Raw genomic sequence first — 19,874 nt, 5'->3', positions numbered from 1 at the left:
GTGTGTCACATCTAATCTCGTCCGGGTGGAGAATTTTGGTCCAGGCAAGTGTAGCGGTTCACCCGATCACATTGGACCGCATCCATGGCCCCTCGATGCATGTGTTGTGCCGGATTATGTCCGGGACCCGATGGACACCAATACTGGAAATCGCGATCAGACAATTGGAATATTCTTTTTGGAATACCCCCGATCAAAGGTAAGGACTATCTGACGTCAATTCCACCTTGATCCTACAATGATTTCATATCGATCCAGTCGATCAACGTATGTAGTGTTCAAAACGAATGCTGTTGATGACGATCAGAGCATCAAAAAACGTTCACATATCGCTCCATAGTGCCGTTTTCAGGAATTAGCCAGGATCACACTATACAATATTCACGACGGGATAACACGTGAACAAATTCATTCTTTTTCACATATTGAACTGTTTTTTTTTTTTTTTTTTTTTTTTTTTTTTTACTTACATTTTTATTAACATTTATAGACAAACAACACTTAGACAATACTTACAATGACATCCATAACACAACAATGGACTAACATGGGCCCCTTGAATATGGCTCCGTTCAGCCTCCCAGATCCCCATAAGAGGGACCTTCCGCCATCCACCCCTAGAAATAGGGCTCCCCACATCCCAGGTCCGTCCCACGCGGGGCCAAGCACTCAGCGACACGGGTCCCTTGAATTTAATTTATAGGAGAGAGGGAAGGTACTTCCCCCCCTAATCCCCCCGGCCCGGCGCCCAGACCGCCCAGGCCACGGCGGCCGAGGCCCTAGGAACCCCACCCATACCGATCCCACAACACGCAAGACCCCCCTCTCCCGGGTCGAAACGCCAGAACGATGGTCCCTCCCCCCGACATTCCCCCCCACTGAACTCATTCTTCCTTCTTTCTTTTGTCCTCGAATCTTCACTTTTGATTTCGTTTTGAATTGTTTTACTTCCTTTTTTTGATATTCATTGACCGGGAGCTCTTTCATGTCGAACTGTCTGTTGTTACTGTCAAATGAGCCATAGTATTGTCTCCATAGCTATAATATAGAATATAGATATAGCCCTGCAAACACCGCGACGCACAGTGAAAATGCCTATATAAAGCGTGGCGCATTTAATACAGGATGAGGATAATAGCTGGCAGAGAAAGAGTTAACCTGCAAGGGAAGCTTGCTTGTCTCCCTGCCGCTGTGCGTCATGTCTGTCAGATGGAATGAAACAACAAGGAAAGACAATGATACTGTGAGATGGACGGAAGGAAGGAAGGAAGGAAGGAAGGAAGGAAGGAAGGAAGGAAGGAAGGAAGGAAGGAAGGAAGGACGGAAGGACGGAAGGAGGGAAGGAGGGAAGGAAGGAAGGAAGGAAGGAAGGAAGGAAGGAAGGAAGGAAGGAGGGAAGGAGGGAAGGAGGGAAGGAGGGAGGGAGGGAGGACGGAAGGAAGGAGATCAGTATGTAAGGACACTTGGAGAAAGTAGGTTAGCTGTATCTGTCTGACACAGACCACTCGGTTGCCTGCTGTCATTCCAGACAGCGGGAGGCTACTAGGAGTGTCTCACGATCTCTGAGTGCTGACCTAGAATCAGTTCAAGATTCAAGAGTTCTGCCTATAGCAGGATTCCATGAGCCCCGCAGCTGGCGGTCTGAAATAGGTCATCCACCTTCTCAGATCTGGTGAGTGGAACGGGCAAGAAGGGGTCTGTTGTTGTCAATGAGAACTCGGAGGAGCAGGTCTGTTTCCAACTAAACTGCAGCGGTAGCTCAGACGCTCATCCTGTGGCAGGTTCCATTACAGACTTCTGACTCCGAATACTTGGTAAATGGACTGCATTCATGCAGCACTTTTATCCCTTCACACACCGACGGCAGAGGCGACCATGCGAGGTGCCGACCTGCTCGTCGGGAGCAGTTATGGGGTCGACACGCTGCCTGGGAGGAGCCGGAACGTGGAACCTTCCGATTACCAGACGAACCGCTCTAACCTCCTGAGCCACCATCGACCCCCAGACCGTGCGGTTAAAGTTACACTGTTGTATTGTTAAATGGAGGGTGAGGGGTTGTGGGGTTGGCGCCACGGTTTGGAGGAAAAAGAAGGAGGGGAGATATGGGTCGGAGCTTCCTGGGGGATCACCGGAGCCACCCTTTGATCTAGACACTCTCATTAATTATCCATAAACAACAGCGGGAACAAGAACAACAATTACCAACAAAACAACCGACTCTGAATCCTCCGTTAGGAAACGGAGAGAGTGAGAGATAGAGGAGAGGAGACACGATGATAACGGGGTCTGTGAATGGGGGGGGGGGGGGGGGGGGGGGGACAGAAGCACCCAAATACCATCTGTCATCGTCTTTGCCACGGCCCTGAGACACACCAGACACACAAACATATCGCTTCATGCAAATTAGAGGTGCTCTCGTCTCTTTTCCACGAGCGACGCCCGCTTTGAAGCGTTTTACACACGCTCCGAGGCGAAGGGCTCTTCCTCTGCCTCCGTCGCAGTTGCTTCTCATTAGTCGAGGGAATTACTCTCAGACTCACCGTCTGGCCCCGCTTCCCTTATTGTTCCGTTGTTCGTTAGGAGTAAAAGACGGTAAATCCAAAACTTCTTCAGATGGCAGAATATATTATTTTATTCTTCGCCGAGCTCGAGTGCTATCTATCCAAACAAACTTCTCTCTTCTCTGCGTCTAAGCCAACGCTTAACCTGCAAATGCCTCTCCGCTACCTCTCCGCTACCTCCGCTACCTATGCGCGTGGGAGCTAGACTGACATACTTCCACGTCACTTAAACGCATGGGTTGCAGTACACAGCCGAACCACTAGGTGGCTGTGCTGCGTTGTGTTGTACAAATGGCTATATTTTTGGACTTCCACGGTCAGTCTTTCCCTCAATTTGGTCCATTAATCATGTAGTTAATCACGATTGATCATGGAACGCTCCGACCAAGCTCCCGAGATGATAAATGGTAAATACGGAAGTACATCAGGCCCAGCCCAGGGCAGCGAGCCAATCACAGCTCTGCGCTGTCCACGTGAGCTTGTGACGATTTGACGCGCAGTATGTTTATGGCCCGCCCTCTAAGTTCATCCATCTTGTAATTGTAAGATAACATATTTAGACACAATGAGCCTCCTTTATCAAGTGGAATGCACAGGTATAATGTACATAGAGCTTCTTTTTCAAATTCTACTTTAAACTTGATTATAACGAGTCTTTGGAGGCAGTTAACATGCATACTTTGTGTTTTAAGTCAAATTGCGGCACAGTATTTTATTTGGTAAACCTTTGTCGTTATACATGATTCAATATTCTGACATGGCATCTTTATTGACCGTATTCACACAGCGGCCATTTTGCGACTCCCAACCTGAGCATGACATAAAAGAAAAATGGCCGTGAATATGGTGAATGGTGTAAGACCATTTTTAATTGTGTGTGTAAATGGTGTCATAAGCACGCAATGGCTTGTGAACTTCTACCGAGGCACCGTAGAGAGCGTACTGACGAGCTGTATCACCGTGTTGTACAGTATGGCAACACCACCAGTCAGGATAAAAAAGCCATCCAGAGGGTCAGCAGAAAAGATCATCGGTTGTTCACTGCCGTCCATCGAGGAGATCCATGAGTCCAGGTGTCTGAACAACGCCATCTCCATCATCCAGGACCACAACCACCCGGGACACCAGCTGTTCATTTATTATTATATTTATTTTTTACCCAGGGACAGTGCACATTAATCAACATCTTCAGTTTCCACATCAATGTAAATGTGCCAGAATTAGCTAATGAGCTAGTTTTCATCTGTAGTCCCTGCCTACCATGCATGTCTTCATGGTGTGGGAGGAAACCGGAGTACCCAGAGGAAACCCACGCAAACACGGGGAGAGAACATGCAAACGCCACACAGAAAGGCCCCCCTGCTGGGGTTCGAACCCAGGACCGTCTTGCTGTGAGGCAACAGTGCTAACCACTGTGCCACCGTGATGCCCTGTTCAACCCCCCTGAGATCCGGTCGCTGGTACCGCATCATACGAACAAACACAAACCGGTACAAGAACAGTTTCTACCTGATGAACAGTTAATCCGCTCATTACTGGACTCATTACTGGACTCAAATCCAGTAAAGTGGCTGAGTAAATGCTCAGCCATTTTGCATCAATATAATGTGCAATTATCTTTTAACTCTTCTAATGTGCACTTATTTTTATTTACTTATACTTATGTGTACTTATGTTATTGCACATACCGCGGACAGTTTATTGTATATAAATACCTGCCCTCCCCCCCAACTAGGTCTCTAGTTGTTAAACTTCTGCTATGGATATGCTAAAATACCCTGAAATGCGAGCTGACAAGTGTGTCCTTCAACACCATACTCGTTGAGTCACTTCACGTTCAGAGCAATAAGAGTGATGGACCGAGACATCAAGCGATGTGTGGCTGTCCAGCCCCTTCTGCAGCTCGATGGGCGACGCAGCAGGAGGCGCTTTTATGATGAGCTCAGTCTCAGTCATCCGCCGTATATATAGCCCGGCGTCTATCAACTCAAGTACTTTTCTCTCCTCGCTCCATCTGTCTCTCTCTCTGTCTCTGTCTCTCTCTCTCTCTCTCTCTCTCTCTCTCTCTCTCTCTCTCTCTCTCTCTCTCTGTCTCTGTCTCTCTCTCTCTGTCTCTGTCTCTGTCTCTGTCTCTGTCTCTGTCTCTGTCTCTGTCTCTCTCTCTATCTCTCTCTGTCTCTGTCTCTCTCTCTCTGTCTCTCTCTCTCCTCTCTCTCTGTTTCTCTCCCCTCTCTCTGTTTCTCTCTCCTCGCTCCATCTCTCTCTCTCCTCTCTCTCTCTCTCTCTCTCTCTCTCTCTCTCTCTCTCTCTCTCTCTCTCTCTCTCTCTCTCTCTCTCTCTCTCTCTCTCTCTCTCTCTCTCTCTCCCTCTCTCTCTCTCTCTCTCTCTCTCTCTCTCTCTCTCTCTCTCTCTCTCTCTCTCTCTCTCTCTCTCTCTCTCTCTCTCTCCTCTCTCTCTCTCTCTCCATTTTTCCCTCTCATCCACAAAGCCCCCCCCCCCCCATCTGAGTGGACAGCACAGCTTGTGATGTCTATATTGGTCCTCCTTCTCTCGGCTCGTGTCATTTCCTGTTTAGGGACGGCGAGGCTAAAGTGAGACAGTGAGAGAGGGACACTTCTTTAGTTTAGTTTATTTGACCATCATTACGATGCAGTACATCTTACAACAAGTCATGCGCAAAAAATGGCTCCATCTTTGCTCTACACCTTGGAGGATGCAGGTTTTGCGGAGTTAGATCTGGTTCCGTGGCTGTGTGATTCCCTAACACTAGGAAAATAGTTGCTAAAGTATTTTTTGTCTACACTGAGTAGACGAAGACAAAGGCTTTCTCTTCCCCCCTCCCACTCTCTCTCCCTCTCCTCTCCATCTCTTCTTTGCTTTTCACTATGTCCTCTCTCTCTTTTCTCTTTATCCCCCTGTTTGTCTCACTCTCTCCCCACCTGTCTCCCACCCTCCCTTGAGTTAGTTGTGCTCTCTCTCTTTCCCTCTGTATCTTGTTCTCACTGTGTCTCTACCACTCTCTCACTTTCCTTCTCTGTCTCTTGTTCTCTCTATCCCTCTCTCTCTTACTCTCTCACCCCCCTCTCTCTTTCTCTACCCCCCCCCCCCTCTCTAGGTTTCAGCCCAGCCAGAGCTTTCTCAGCTGTTTATTCAGCTCAGCTCAGCTCAGACACATTTAGAGAAAGGAGGAGAGAAAGAGAGAACTAGAGAAAAAGGGGCAGAGAGATTATGTTGAGGAGGGAGAGAAGAAGAGTGTGTATGTGTGTGTGTGCTTCTGTGGGAGTGTGTGTGTATGTGTACTGTACATGTGGATGCAATTTGTGTGTGTGTGTCTCAGGGTATCTACAGTGCGAGCATTTCACTCGCATTTGCCCCAAAACATTTATTTGTGTGAACCGGAAAAATCATTTAGGAGCACAGTGTGCGAGTAATAGTTTTGCGTAGTGGGCGTGTCAACGCACAATTGTCATTTCATAATAGACACAGAGCAGCGCGGACCTACTCTGTAACAACTCATCTCACAAGTCACATGTTACCTCACCCCACAGTGGTGTGTTCAGTTGGTACGTCCCAGCAGGGACCAGGATGTAAGCTATATGATGCCCATGTTATTGCTTGCAATACAGACGCACAGTTGACACACGCTCTATTCTCCTGTCTTGTTAATTCACACAAACGTCACGCTGTTTCTACAGTATGGGCAACGAAAACTCTGCGAGCAACGGGGTCCAATGGTCTAACATGCTTTGCATCCCCGCCATTCCTAAATACCCACGTCGCACTAAAAACGTTAACTAATGTTAGCTGCTAACTCTAACTAAGCTAACTACTGTAAGCTATCTCTGGGAACGCTTGGAGGCATACACAGCAGCTGTGACAGAATAATACAATTCTTTTTTATTATTTACGTTTCAATAGCGTTGAAATTATAATGAATTAAATAATTGTATAAAGAATTGTCCATGTTCTGTCATCTAATATATTTCATTACCTTTCCTATCTATATCTGTATCGAAGTCAAAATGTTGGTATTGTGACAACTGACAACACTACAACAATACAAAAGCAGCTTGACGGCCTATATTCTTTGCGTCTAGTAGGCATGGGCCAATGTGTGATTTTGGTGGTATGTGCTATTGCACAGATGTTTGTCCCTTAGTATGCACACGCACGCACGCACAGTATAAAACTCAGTAACACAGTGATACATTTTTTCAATTTAGGAGCACATGTGCTCCTTGGGGAAAAGATTAGTGTGGAGCCTTGTGTCTGCATGCGTTTTCATGTGTCTGGGTGCGAGCGTGTGTGTGTTGGTTTGTGTGTGTCTGTGGGATTGTGTGTTTGTGTGGCTGTGCGAGTGTGCGTGTGTATACAATCTGTATGTGTGTGTGTGCATGCGTGGGTGTATTTTTATCTTGGTGAGTAGGGGAGAATGAGAGGAGAACGAAAGGGAGTGGTGAGAGAGAGAGAGAGAGAGAAAGAGAGAGAGAGAGAGAGAGGCAGATAGAGAGAGAGAGGTGCCAGTTCTATTGAAGCGTGTATTAAAATTATAAATATATCAGCTATCTGAGGAAATATACATCAACCAACATATCAAACACATTAGCTAGTTATCAATGCAACAAATTGCAGATGATTCTGACATCTGAGGTAATAAATAACCAGCTTGAATGACGTTATGATGATGATCCCAAACTCAATGTCTGCCAAACTGAAGGTTTCAACACTTTCAACACCAATGTGCATTCACGTGATGACCCTTCCATCTTTTGTAGTTTCCCTGTCATGAACATGATCCCAGCAGTGCTAAGTAACGGTTGCATGCGTCCGGCAGCGTGGCTACATGGGTAGAGCTCCGGACTCATGATCGGAGGATCACCGGTGCAAGGTCCGATCAAGGCCGCTGTCCTTGTGTGGTGTTGTTGTCCAGCAGGGAGCACTCTGAGCAGGGAGCAGGGACTGTCTATTCTTCTGGTAGCAGGTGTTTCTAGTCTTGCACAAGGACCAATCAGCATGGGTTTTTAAATAAAGGGCAGCCGCAGGATTAATAACGTTACCTTTAGTTCGGCCAGAGAAACAAATATACTAATTAAAATGGTTGGACCTGCGAGATTCGTACTTTGTACTATGTAGGTTTGTATTTTAAATGTAAGGAGTAAAAAATATGTTTTTTTCCCTCTGAAATGTAATTGAGTAAAAGTACAAGTATACAAACTTAATAATACTTGAGTAAAGTACAAATCCCCCAAAGCAGTACTTAAGTATTGTAACAAAGTACAATTACTCAAGTACTTTACACCCCTGGTTTTGAGGCCTTTCTTGAAAGCATCCACAGTCTCTCAGGTAGTCAGGGAGAGCATTCCACAGACTGGGAGTGGAAGAGCAAAAAGCCTGATCTCCCATAGTGCAGAGATTGGTCCTTGGGCACTGGAGGAGAAGGAGATGGTGGTGATGGTGGATGAGCGAACTTGGTGTGGGGTGCCAATAATAATGGCTTCAGTTTTAGAACCGTTTAACTGTAAGAAGTTGTGCTTCATCCACGCCTTGGTCTCCTCAAGGCAGTGGATGGTGTTGTTGTCCAGCAGGGAGCACTCTGTTCTCTGGACCTGGTGGTGTTGTTGTCCAGCAGGGAGCACTCTGTCCTCTGGACCTGGTGGTGTTGTTGTCCAGCAGGGAGCACTCTGTTCTCTGGACCTGGTGGTGTTGTTGTCCAGCAGGGAGCACTCTGTCCTCTGGACCTGGTGGTGTTGTTGTCCAGCAGGGAGCACTCTGTCCTCTGGACCTGGTGGTGTTGTTGGCTAGCAGGGAGCACTCTGTCCTCTGGACCTGGTGGTGTTGTTGTCCAGCAGGGAGCACTCTGTCCTCTGGACCTGGTGGTGTTGTTGTCCAGCAGGGAGCACTCTGTCCTCTGGACCTGGTGGTGTTCTTGTTGTCCATCAGGGAGCACTCTGTCCTCTGGACCTGGTGGTGTTGTTGTCCAGCAGGGAGCACTCTGTCCTCTGGACCTGGTGGTGTTGTTATCCAGCAGGGAGCACTCTGTCCTCTGGATCTGGTGGTGTTCTTGTTGTCCATCAGGGAGCACTCTGTCCTCTGGACCTGGTGGTGTTGTTGTCCATCAGGGAGCACTCTGTCCTCTGGACCTGGTGGTGTTGTTGTCCAGCAGGGGGCACTCTGTCCTCTGTACCTGGTGGTGTTGTTATCCAGCAGGGAGCACTCTGTCCTCTGGACCTGGTGGTGTTGTTGTCCAGCAGGGAGCACTCTGTCCGCTGGACCTGGTGGTGTTGTTGTCCAGCAGGGGGCACTCTGTCCTCTGGACCTGGTGGTGTTGTTATCCAGCAGGGAGCACTCTGTCCTCTGGACCTGGTGGTGTTGTTATCCAGCAGGTAGCACTCTGTCCTCTGGACCTGGTGGTGTTGTTGTCCAGCAGGGAGCACTCTGTCCTCTGGACCTGGTGGTGTTGTTATCCAGCAGGTAGCACTGCTGCAGCTGTGAGTGCCGTCTTTCGAATGAGACGTTAAACTGAGGTACCGACTGAATTTAATCGTTAAAGAACCCAGGGCACGTGTTACAAACAGTAAGGGGTTCCCTGATGTTCTTGGCTAAATTCCCAATCAGGTCTCTGACATCAAGGTCACCTAATCATCCCTCCCCCCTTAATTGGCTGACATCAATCCCTGTCTCCTGAGCCGTTCAGCCATTGTGTAGTGTGATGTGTGCCTGGTGCCAGTGTATGGCAGCCATTGATCCTGCGTAGCCCAAGGTTGGATGCTACCAGTGGTGGTGAAGGAGGCAATTTCCACCCTACATTGTGCTTTGAGTCTAGAGTCTAGAGAAAAGCCCTATATAAATGCAATGATCATTCATACATCCCCTCCTCCGGGCCAGTCCCGACGTGCGTTGGTACCAGCCTTGGGCAGCAATGTGTTACTTAGCTGTCCGTTCAATAGCGGTCTGTTGTAAACTATGTTTTGCAACCATGAGAAATACTAAATTGAATTAGATGAAGCATCTGACACGGCAACATGACAATGTGAAAGCCCGTCCGCTGGGTATATTGTCGAGGAGATAGTTTGAGTAGATAATTTGAAGGCCACACTCGGAGAGGTAGTCTTTGTTTCCACCAGAGCTGACATCTGCACAGCTAACAACAGAAGCTAAACAGGTTGTACATAACATTTTCGAAGGGGGGTAAATAGAAAGAAACAGGTAATGTAATTAATTACTTTTTAAAGGAGTAATCAGTAATGAGTAACCAATTACACTTCCTGAGTAACTTGCCCAACACTGGTTGGTACACAAACAAGGCTTGATCCATACCCCATACCTCATTTTTGCATTTTAAAAAAGTTAGCATTTTGCATTGTTTGTATATTGTATATTTTGTATAGTGTTTGGACTTTATTCTTTTTACTTTTTTACTGTATGAAGCACATTCTCAGGGGGCTCATACAGAACCAAGCATTTCACTGTAATGTACATGTAGCCTACTTTTATATGTGACAAATAAAACAAAACTTGAACTTGATTCCCAAAACCTTAATCTCCCTCTCTGGTGCCTGATTTACTGCAGATTGATAAACCTAGATCTCTGGACAATCCGTGGGCAATCTGCTCATGCAGAGTTTGGGAGTAGGTGCGGAAAAGTGGGACTGGTCTCTCCGTATTCAGGAGACTAAAAGTCTATTGGATCATGTCTCCAGCACCCCCACAGCCGTAGCTACAACCACTTAATGTCAAGGCTCTCATCCACATTCATACATTTTCTCCCCCCGCTCTCTCCTCCATGAGCCCAATGTAACGTGGAAGTGCAGTGGTCTATAGGGCGACCAAATACACACGATCCAAATGCAGGGACAGCATGCCGATGTTGCGGGACAGTAAAGTAAAACTGAATACATGTGTAAAGAAATTATGTTTACATAATGTTTAGAGCATTGGATCTAAATATAACCATTTAGATTAGCTCATTTATTAGAGCATAGTAGGCTAAAGGCGACTGTAGAGTGCTATAGAAACACTGGGGGCTAAGGGGGGCTCAGCAGCTTTGGAGTTTCAGTCGACAGGCGAGATCCAAACCATTATTCTCTGCTACATCAACATGTTTTATGTTTGGGGTTTGATATTTTTAATGGTTGGACCTTTAGGTTTTGGCAGATATGTCTCATGAGATTGAATTAACAATGATCATAGGGCTGTATGTTACAATAGCTATTAGCTAGGCCAAATGGCACCAAAGCAGCAGAAACACTGTAGGACGAAACATGCATTGTAGGCTGATGCATCTTCATAGTTGTGACTAATGTTGGCATATAATGGCACCTTAATGTTACTTCTACCTACCTCTCCCAAAACATAATATGGTAAATCAAAGACAAAGGTTTCAAGTTTGTTTATTATTTGTCATAATAAAATACAGAATACTTTATGATATAATGCTTGTTTCTGTATGAGCCCCTGAGAGTGTGCTACTGTACATACAGTAAAAAAAGAAAAAAGTTATTAACACATTGAGTGCCACGCCCCTTCCGGGAAGTGACCTCTTCCTTGCAGTCCATTAAACCCATGTAAAACGTAGTTGTAGTTTGTAGAGCTAAACCTATATTTTATAGTATAGTTATGGGTCTAATAACGCCGTCGAGTCTCAGTGACTTGCTTCTGGTCAACGTGCAAAAAACAGATTCTTTTTTCATCCGTACATTTCCATTTTATACCGTTTTGAATATGAATATAGTTTGGGTGCTTCTGAGTCATTCCAGGGAAAAGACGCGAAAACTGCGTTTTTGTGTAATTCAATAAACACGTTGTCATTTTTCGCCTGATTATCGGATCTTCCTGAAATCAACGCTACATCATAATCATTATCCTTCCTCGTGCACGCATGCAATGTTGTTTAGACCGGCGCGCAGTAACAGTGAGGTACAATGCAGAAATGAGATGAGGTACAAAACTTAGGGTAGGGTGCAAATGAGGTATGAATGTAGTGCAAATCTCTTTAATAATAGATAGTACATATAAAGTAAGTCTCTAAAGTGAGTAAAGTGTTTGTTTAAAGTGAGTGTGTACATGTGGATGTGTGTGCAGTGAGTGTAGATGATGGGTTGTTACATACAGTAGTGTCATTGTCATTGAGCATCCTGGTGGCCGAAGGGGTTTCAGCACAGTGCTCCACTCCATCTGGGCCTTTTTTATTTTTTTTATCTCTACTTTTTCTCCACTTTTTTCTGTATTTTTCTCCCATCCCAATTTAGTCGTTATGCCAATTCCCCCCTCCCCTTCCTGGTCGTTGCACGCATTTTCCCCCCCACTTGCCGGTCTAGGGAGCCCTGAAGTCTTATCAGATGCTTCCTCCGATACATAGGAGACAGCCAGCAGCCTCTTTTCACCTGACAGCGAGGACTCTCACTGGGGAAGTGTAACGCGTGGGAGGATCACACTACCTTCCCCAGTTCCCTCCCTCGCTGTGCCGACCTGTAGGCGTCGCTGTTTACAACGACCAGGACCCACCCCACCGGCTTTCCACCCGCTGACACTGCCAATTGTGTCAGTATGGACGACCGACCAAGCCGGAGGTACCGCGGCAGCCGGATTCGATCCCACTGTCTCTGCGGTGGTAGACAGACGCTTAGTCCGCTGCGCTACCCGACCGCACCATCTGGGCCTTTTGATGGATTCATATTATTTCTGAGGCTGTCAAAATTAACGCGGTATTAGCGCGTTAACGCCTGATTCTATTAACGCCACTATTTTTTTTAACTCACGATTAACTTTCACGTTTTTTTTTTTTTTTTTACTTTAATTTTTTTTTTTTTTTTACTAGACTTCACTCAGGTGTATTATTGATTCTCTCATTGATACTATGTTTGTTTCTGAAGTGTGTGTGTGTGTGAGAGATAGAGATAGAGGGGGGTGAGAGAGATGAGGAAGGGGCAAGAGAGAAAGAGAGCTGGGAGAGTGTGTGTGGGAGAGAGAGAGGGGGGGTGTGTGATTACTCAGCCCTTGTGTGGGTGAATGTAACAAGTTCCTAACGTTTTCTTTCCCCTATTATTTCATGCACACTTTATTCATTGTTTTAAATTATTATTTTCTTTTAAGTTATTTTGTGCATCACTCTGTTTTGAATTTGATGCAAATTTGCAATGCATGAGGGTCATCCTTTTGTGTTAAATGGCTGCATAAAGCAAGCATTTGTTGACTCATGTTGATAAGAGTATTAAAACTTGGAACTTGAAAAAGATCTGTTTAAGGTAGATAAAAAAAAGAAAAGAAAAAAAATGCGATTAATTTGCGATTAATCGCGAGTTAACTATGGACAATCATGCGATTAATCAGATTAAATATTTTAATCGATTGACAGCACTAATTATTTCCTGCTGGACCGCACTGCTTCGAGTCTTCTGATGAAGAGCATGTTTATAAATCTCTTGGCATGTCGGAGAGAAATGCACTTCGACTTGAATCTCATTCTTCATGAGATCCATGTCGTATCCACTTCTCTGGTCCATGCATTGCACTGTAACACAGCGGTCTACTCCAACTGCATGCGACAACACAACGTGTGGTAGCCAGGAGAGAAGGCACTGGTAACAGTGGCAAGTAGAGATGGCTACCTGCAGAGCATTGGTGTATAGCCTAGCCTACCTGCAGTGCACTGGTGTATAGCCGCTGCCTAGGCTACCTGCAGGGCACTGGGGTATAGCCTAGCCTACCTGCGGGGCATTGGTGCATGGTTAGTGATTAATAACTAGACAAAACAATAAGAATGTATATATATTTAACATTTTATATATGAGTTCATTGAAATGCAGGACATTTTCTTCTGTTGCGGGACACTGGACAAAGGGCTAAATTGCTGACCTGCACAAATCGTGATCTTTGGACGCCCTATTTCTCGCAGCGGCCATTCTGGCTCGTCGTGGGTGGGTGGGTGGACGGGGGTGTAGCCATCGATATGGAGTGTTTGGCTGGCTGGGGCGGGTTGGGGTGGCTGCTCTGGGAGACAGGGTCTACCGTGTACACATGGATACTCTTGGGAGATTGTTTATTTATTTTACTTTCTTTTATTCCCCTTTGGGAATGATGGAAAGGTGAAGGAGGAGAAAAGATTTAATAAATAAAAGATAAATAAAAGATCGTAAAGGCATACTAAGTAGTTTCAGCCACTTGATGTCGCTAGAGCACCACCAAAACAATGGAACCTCTACCATCGAACGTATTTCCGATATCATATCAAGCTTAAAACTAAGAATGTTGTCGGAAACATATTTTAGGTTAAACTTTAGGTAGTGTAAGGGGCTGAGGGGAATGGTGATCAATGGATGCTATGTTCCTGCCTGTTGGCTCCCCCCAATGGAGAGAAGAAGACTGACAGCTGCACACATGCAGACCCACACACAGCTGTCTTTCAATTAGCAATCAGCATGCCTCTCAAAGAGGACAGACCAAGAACATCAGTGGGTGTCTTGGAATGGAGAGTGGGAGAGCTGTTGGGAGACAACCAAACTGTGAGTTAAACAGCCGGTAAGCCGGACAGCGGCCCGGCCTAGTTAAAGACTGGACTATAGAAAAGACAGTTAGGTGCTTCACTGGGAGCCAGTATGATTTTTGTTGGTTTCTTAATTTTCTGTTTTGTTTAAATAAATGCCCCTGGCCATTGCCCAGCGGGGAGCTAAAGCTGTTTGACTGTGTGTTTGATTATTTGTACAACCATATTGCACCTTCCACCTACCCCTGTCTGCTACCTTTGTTACAGTAGACAAAGGGAAAATTGACATGTGAACAAGCCGCTATTTTATTTCTGTAAACGGGAGCCGAGAACTATGGATGGGTACCGAATCAGGTTACTGACCAAATCACGAGTACTGATTCACGTGAGATCCGCTGGTGCCACATATATATTTTGTCCGATGACGTCAACGGTTCGTTTACCGCGAAACAAAACCTATGAAGTGTGCCGCACGTTCACGTCAACGTTCACACGCACAATACAGCTTACCTAGGATTTGACTTGATTCAACAACAAAGCAGTCGGGGCAATGGCAAGCCGAAAACGGTCGCAAGTGTTGTGACACTTTACAAAGCTAGATGCAGACAACGCTCGCTGCAATATTATATATATATATGGTAGGTAGATTACATTTTTAGAGACTAAAGTACCGAAAAAAGGTACCGTTGGGTACCGGTATCGATTCACAGGTACCGGTATCGGTTCAAATGGGAAAGGTACCCAACCCTACCGAGAACCACAGACTGCCCACTAGCAGTTTATCCAATCCGGTGCATTCCAATTAAAAACCAGGCAGAGTGAAAGGTTCTACTGGGTATTAAGTGATAATTGAGAGGGATTATGTCTGTATGAGTCTGTACATTTTTCTTTAGGGTAATTTCACTCATTATACCTATTAAATATGAAATCATCAAAAAGCTAAATCCTCTGACATAACCAGGTCCGAGCTCACGATAACAACTCCCAACCTACTTTCCAAATGCTCCCTGCGGTGTAGTCCTATGCCATCACGGTTGTATTTTTATTTTATTTTTAAATATTACATTTTTTGTGTGAAATGTGAGCGACGAGAGCCGGGCGATTGTGCCTTTAGGCAGCTTTGAACGGAGAGGAGGTAGCGAGATACAGCCCCACAAGTAGGAGCTAATGTAGTCCAGACCAACCTTTCAACAGGCATATTAAAACCTGGAGGGGAGAGAGAGAGAGAGAGAGAGAGAGATATTTATTAGAGCTGTCAAAATTAATGCTTTAATTTTGGAGATTAATAAAAAAAAATAAGCATTAAAATAAATTAATCTAGATGAATCTATAGAGTGAAAAATCTTCAATCTTAGCGCTGCGGATATAAGAAAGAGGTCTAGCTGAGTCAATGTTGATGGTTTTGTTGAACATTTGTATTTCACAGGAGAGAAACTGTATTCAAAGAAAGCTATTAAAATAGTCTTTTAATCTAAATTGATGATTTAATCTAAATTGATTTTACATTATATATATATATATATATTTTTTTTTTGAAAACCGATACAGATAATTTCCGATATCACATTTTAATGCCAATATCGGTAGGCCGATAATATGGGACATCCCTAATATATATATATATATATATATATATATATATATATATATATATATATATATATATATGAGAGAGAGAGAGAGAGAAAGACGGGAGAGAGAAAGACGGGAGAGAGAGAGAAAGACGGGAGAGTGAATGAATGTTCAAATCTGGTGGGTGTAGGCGTCCTGCCACTAGGCTTGGGCGGTATGACGGTATTAAGGTATACCAGGGTATTTAGAAATACCGACGGTATTGATTTTAAATACCGTCCGTCACTGTCAAAATCACAGATGCGCTTCAGTTTCGATAACAGTGAAACAGAGTTTTGAGTGTAGTGCACACACGCGCCAGCAGAGGGCGAGACCGCTCTAGTGGAGCGAGTGGGTCACAACGGTGTTCACGTTTTACGGTAATGTTGCGACAGTGCTGTGAAAATACCGTAAAGCGTTGTGACGAGAGCAGTGTTGTTGTGGAGCAACTCTGGAGCAAGCAAATAATCCGTCTCTTATTATATGTGAACTAAAGAGTACAAGGTTTACACAACAGCCCCCACCCGCCTTTTTATTGTATTTGTACCGTCCTGTACTATCCGCTGTCAGCTGTTTATCTCTCTCTGTGAGCTACTGAGCTTCAATAACTAGCGTTAGCTCACATTAAGTAGCGTTAGCTCTGCGGCTAATCTTAGATTACCCTGAACTAAATCAATGACTAGGTTATAAAGCATTCAAGTAGTTTTCACTGCACATAGAAGTAGCCAAACAACGGGAGCATATCACCAAAACCCAGGCAATTTCTAGCCCTTAAGGAATCAAATAGTCTGCCATGGCTATAGGCTAGATGCTAACGCTAAAACGGTGCAGGCTTCTACCGGTGCGGGACTACCATTCTGAGAGCTGACGATGATTTGTTTACTTGGTAACACGTAACCCCCCCCCCCCCCCCCCGCTGATGAAAATGAAAGTCATACCGTCAAATACCGTGCACCGGGGTATTATAACATAAAGGTTTGCCGGTGTGAAAAAAAGGATACCGCCCAAGCCTACCTGCCACCCCCACTCTAAACGGCTAATGGCACTGACTGAGTAATAGCAGCAGAGGTAAAAGAGGCTGACAGGAGAGAGAGAGAGAGACGGAGAGAGAGAGACACACACACAGAGAGGGAGAGAGAACGAGAGAGAGTGTTTAAGCTAATTGGGAGCACTAGCACATGGCCACGCGGTAAGCGCTCGAAATACACCCACCGTGAATGAACATATAGACATGTGCATGCGGGCACATACACACAAACATACATAAACACACACACTCATTATACACCACACACCACACACACAAACATACACTCACACACCATATAGACATGTGCATGCGAACACATACCAACATACATAGACACACACCAATTATGCACTCAATCGCACACACACACACACACACACACACACACACACACACACACACACACACACACACACACACACACACACACACACACACACACACACAGAGAGAGAGAGGCACGTCCGGAGAATGACAAACTGATTAGCTTCCTCTCCACGAGAATTAATTGGGTTCCTTCACGCTTAAAATTAATTCCCTCTCTTTTAATGTTCTATTTAAGAGTTACGGCAGGCCAAATAAATAGAGGTGATGAATGGCTTGTGAGCTGGGAACAGCGTCGTAACGTCTTGGTGGCAGCCGAGTGCCGCCAGGTGGAACCGAGTGGCTCTGTGGTCCGCGTTGCCCTCAGGAAAGCCGGCAGAGGTGACACGACCTCCGTGTGGGCTTGAAATGGCGCTTTCGCAGTGCAAATCAGTGTTGTTTAAGGTTGTGTGTGTGTGTGTGTGTGTGTGTGTCTGACTACGTGCAAGTCTGCATGTGAGAGAGAGTGAATACACACTTCGTTATCCTCATTCAGCCTCTGTGTCTGTTTAACTTAGTTTGTCCACTACCCTTCTGTATAAGAAAATAAGAATTTTGAGTTTTGCATGTCGAGAGGTCTGTGTGTTCTCCAGGCTTTATTCAGAGTTCTATTCAGAGATACCCTCATCTGCATGCTATTACTCTGCCGTCGCCTGGCTGATTCTTTGCAAATTCCCAGGTCTCATTATCACAACACTCAGCGATTATTTTTTCTTCTTTGATCCGAATTAATGGACAGAATGTTATGCATTATTTCCACTCGTTTAATAAAGAACAATCAGATATATTAATGAGTAATGAGAATGCAAAAAAAAAATTAACACATCGAACCGAATATCTATTATTGCTCATTATGTCCACAAGAGGGCAAACCAATACAACGGGAGACATAACTAGTAAAGGTAATGTTTATTTAAACTAAATAAATTACCTTTATGTTGATACCTACACCAGCATACTGCAGGGTGCGAACCATGGGTAAGCTGGGTGAGCCATTAGCTCCCCTAGCTCAGACATCAGCTCCCCTGAAAACATGATTTGTGAATTTTTGGGGGGTCTCTAAAATACTGACAATAAATGCTATTTTTGCCATGCATTTCTCATTTTTCTGTAATTTTCTGTATCGTCATCATCGTGTATAATAATAAATTTAGGCTATTTTGATGTATGATTAATGATTTGCGTGTAGTGGCTACTGGGACATAATTCACGGCATTCTAGCCTTTTGTGGTGTTTACTTCATCTCCCATGAACCTTAGCGGGGGATGACGTAGTTAAAGAGAGACAGTAAAATGGTACAAATTCAATAACTTGCGTGACTGCTCCCGTAACTGCTCCCACGGGTACCTCTCGGCGTGCCGAAGCTTTTCCTAAATCACTTCCATCATCGAAAATGAGGGGAAAAGGTTGGCTTGCGACCCTGAAAATGTCGCGTGATTTTAAAAACGCTGTATTAAGTGAGCCTATTATGGGCTCCACGCGAGCTTTCTACCCTGGGTACATCTGGGTGTCCCGCAACTTTTACTCATTCACATGTAGCCCCGAAAATGCTTAGAAAAGGAAAGCCGAAAGCATGGAATAAACTCGCCGAAACGGAAAAATGTCCCACGGGCGCGCCGTGATTCCGATCCGCGTGAAGATATTCACGGCCATAGAGGAGACCGTGGGACACCTTTTTGCAACCGGATATGTGTCTTGAATTTGCTCGCACGCGGCGCGGGAAATCGCGCAAGGAAAAATCTGACCAAAAATGAACCAATGCTCCAGCAGTATTACCCCCCCCCCCCCCCCCCCCCCCCCCCCGAGATCCCCCGAAAATCGTCGTATGGTTCGCACACTGGCATACTGTACATATAGAATAATGTATTCTCCCTCTCTCTCTTAGTACGTGTGGAGAGATTGGTGCTAGATTGATCTCGGAGCGAGATCAAATTAATGAAAGCTTACGGTATATAGAACGGACATTCACACACAGCAACAAGCCTCCGAGCAGGGTGTGATAAACATGGAACAATATCTTTTCCTTGACATGAAACAGGAAATAGTAATCAAACCATTGGGGACCTGCATGACGCTTCTGTCTATTCATTATTCAATATCTATTCAGTAAGCCTACAGTAGCCTATAGACTTGTGTAATGTTTTTGTTTAAATAAAATTAAGGCACACAATTCCTAGGAATGTGACTAAACAAAGAAGTTTTTATCCTGAGGGATGATTTACAATAAAGTGCTATTAAAAAAACTGAAAGGTTCTTTCTTGACACTAGAACTCCCAAAACGCTAGCGTTAGCATACAAAAGGAATGGTAGGCCAGCTGTAGCTTACATAGCTTGCATACAACTGTCTGGAGGTTCCCCAAGTTTTACATTTACATTACATAAAATGTTTCCACTGCATAGTACCTACTCGACTCGACTCTACTCGCTTACTTTTGGTACCTGGTACTTCGTTCGTACCCCCCTGTAGCTGGTCGTCATATCAAGGGCGCCGTGATGTCATCTTCAACCTGACACACACACACATATCGAAGCTAGCTATGAAACCAGTGCCTTATTAGCTAATGTATGCTACTGTAGCCGCAATGCTAACGGTTATAATTGGAAATCCCAGTCACATAAGCTAACAAAATTTGCTATCTTTTTGTGAGATTAAATTCTTTGTTCTTGGTGGTAAATTGTGTTGCTGTTTTTTTTCCATCAATAAATGCGCCAGAATACACTGTGAATGTATCTTTTTTGTTTGTTTATTGCACTTTGTTCTCGCTGCAAACAAATTATTAATGCTAATGTTTAGTAGTCGCAAGGCTATTTAAAGATGGCGGGTTTG

General features: G+C 44.9%; 1 protein-coding gene across 1 annotated transcript in view; it reads left to right on the top strand.

Moving 5' to 3' along the window:
• Positions 1-19,874, top strand: part of snx29 (sorting nexin 29) — a 396,887-nt gene that overhangs the window by 192,954 nt on the left and 184,059 nt on the right. The window contains exon 16 of the mRNA XM_084322960.1: positions 9,033-9,049. Within this exon, the coding sequence (XP_084179086.1) occupies positions 9,033-9,049 (17 nt within the window). The remainder of the gene's footprint in view (positions 1-9,032; positions 9,050-19,874) is intronic.

This window comes from Notolepis coatsorum (genome assembly GCF_963971535.1).
Source record: "Notolepis coatsorum genome assembly, chromosome: 10".
NCBI classification, from domain to species: Eukaryota; Metazoa; Chordata; class Actinopteri; order Aulopiformes; family Paralepididae; genus Notolepis; species Notolepis coatsorum.
Note: the sequence above shows the minus strand (reverse complement) of the source record. Positions and strands in the feature narration are given on the sequence as shown.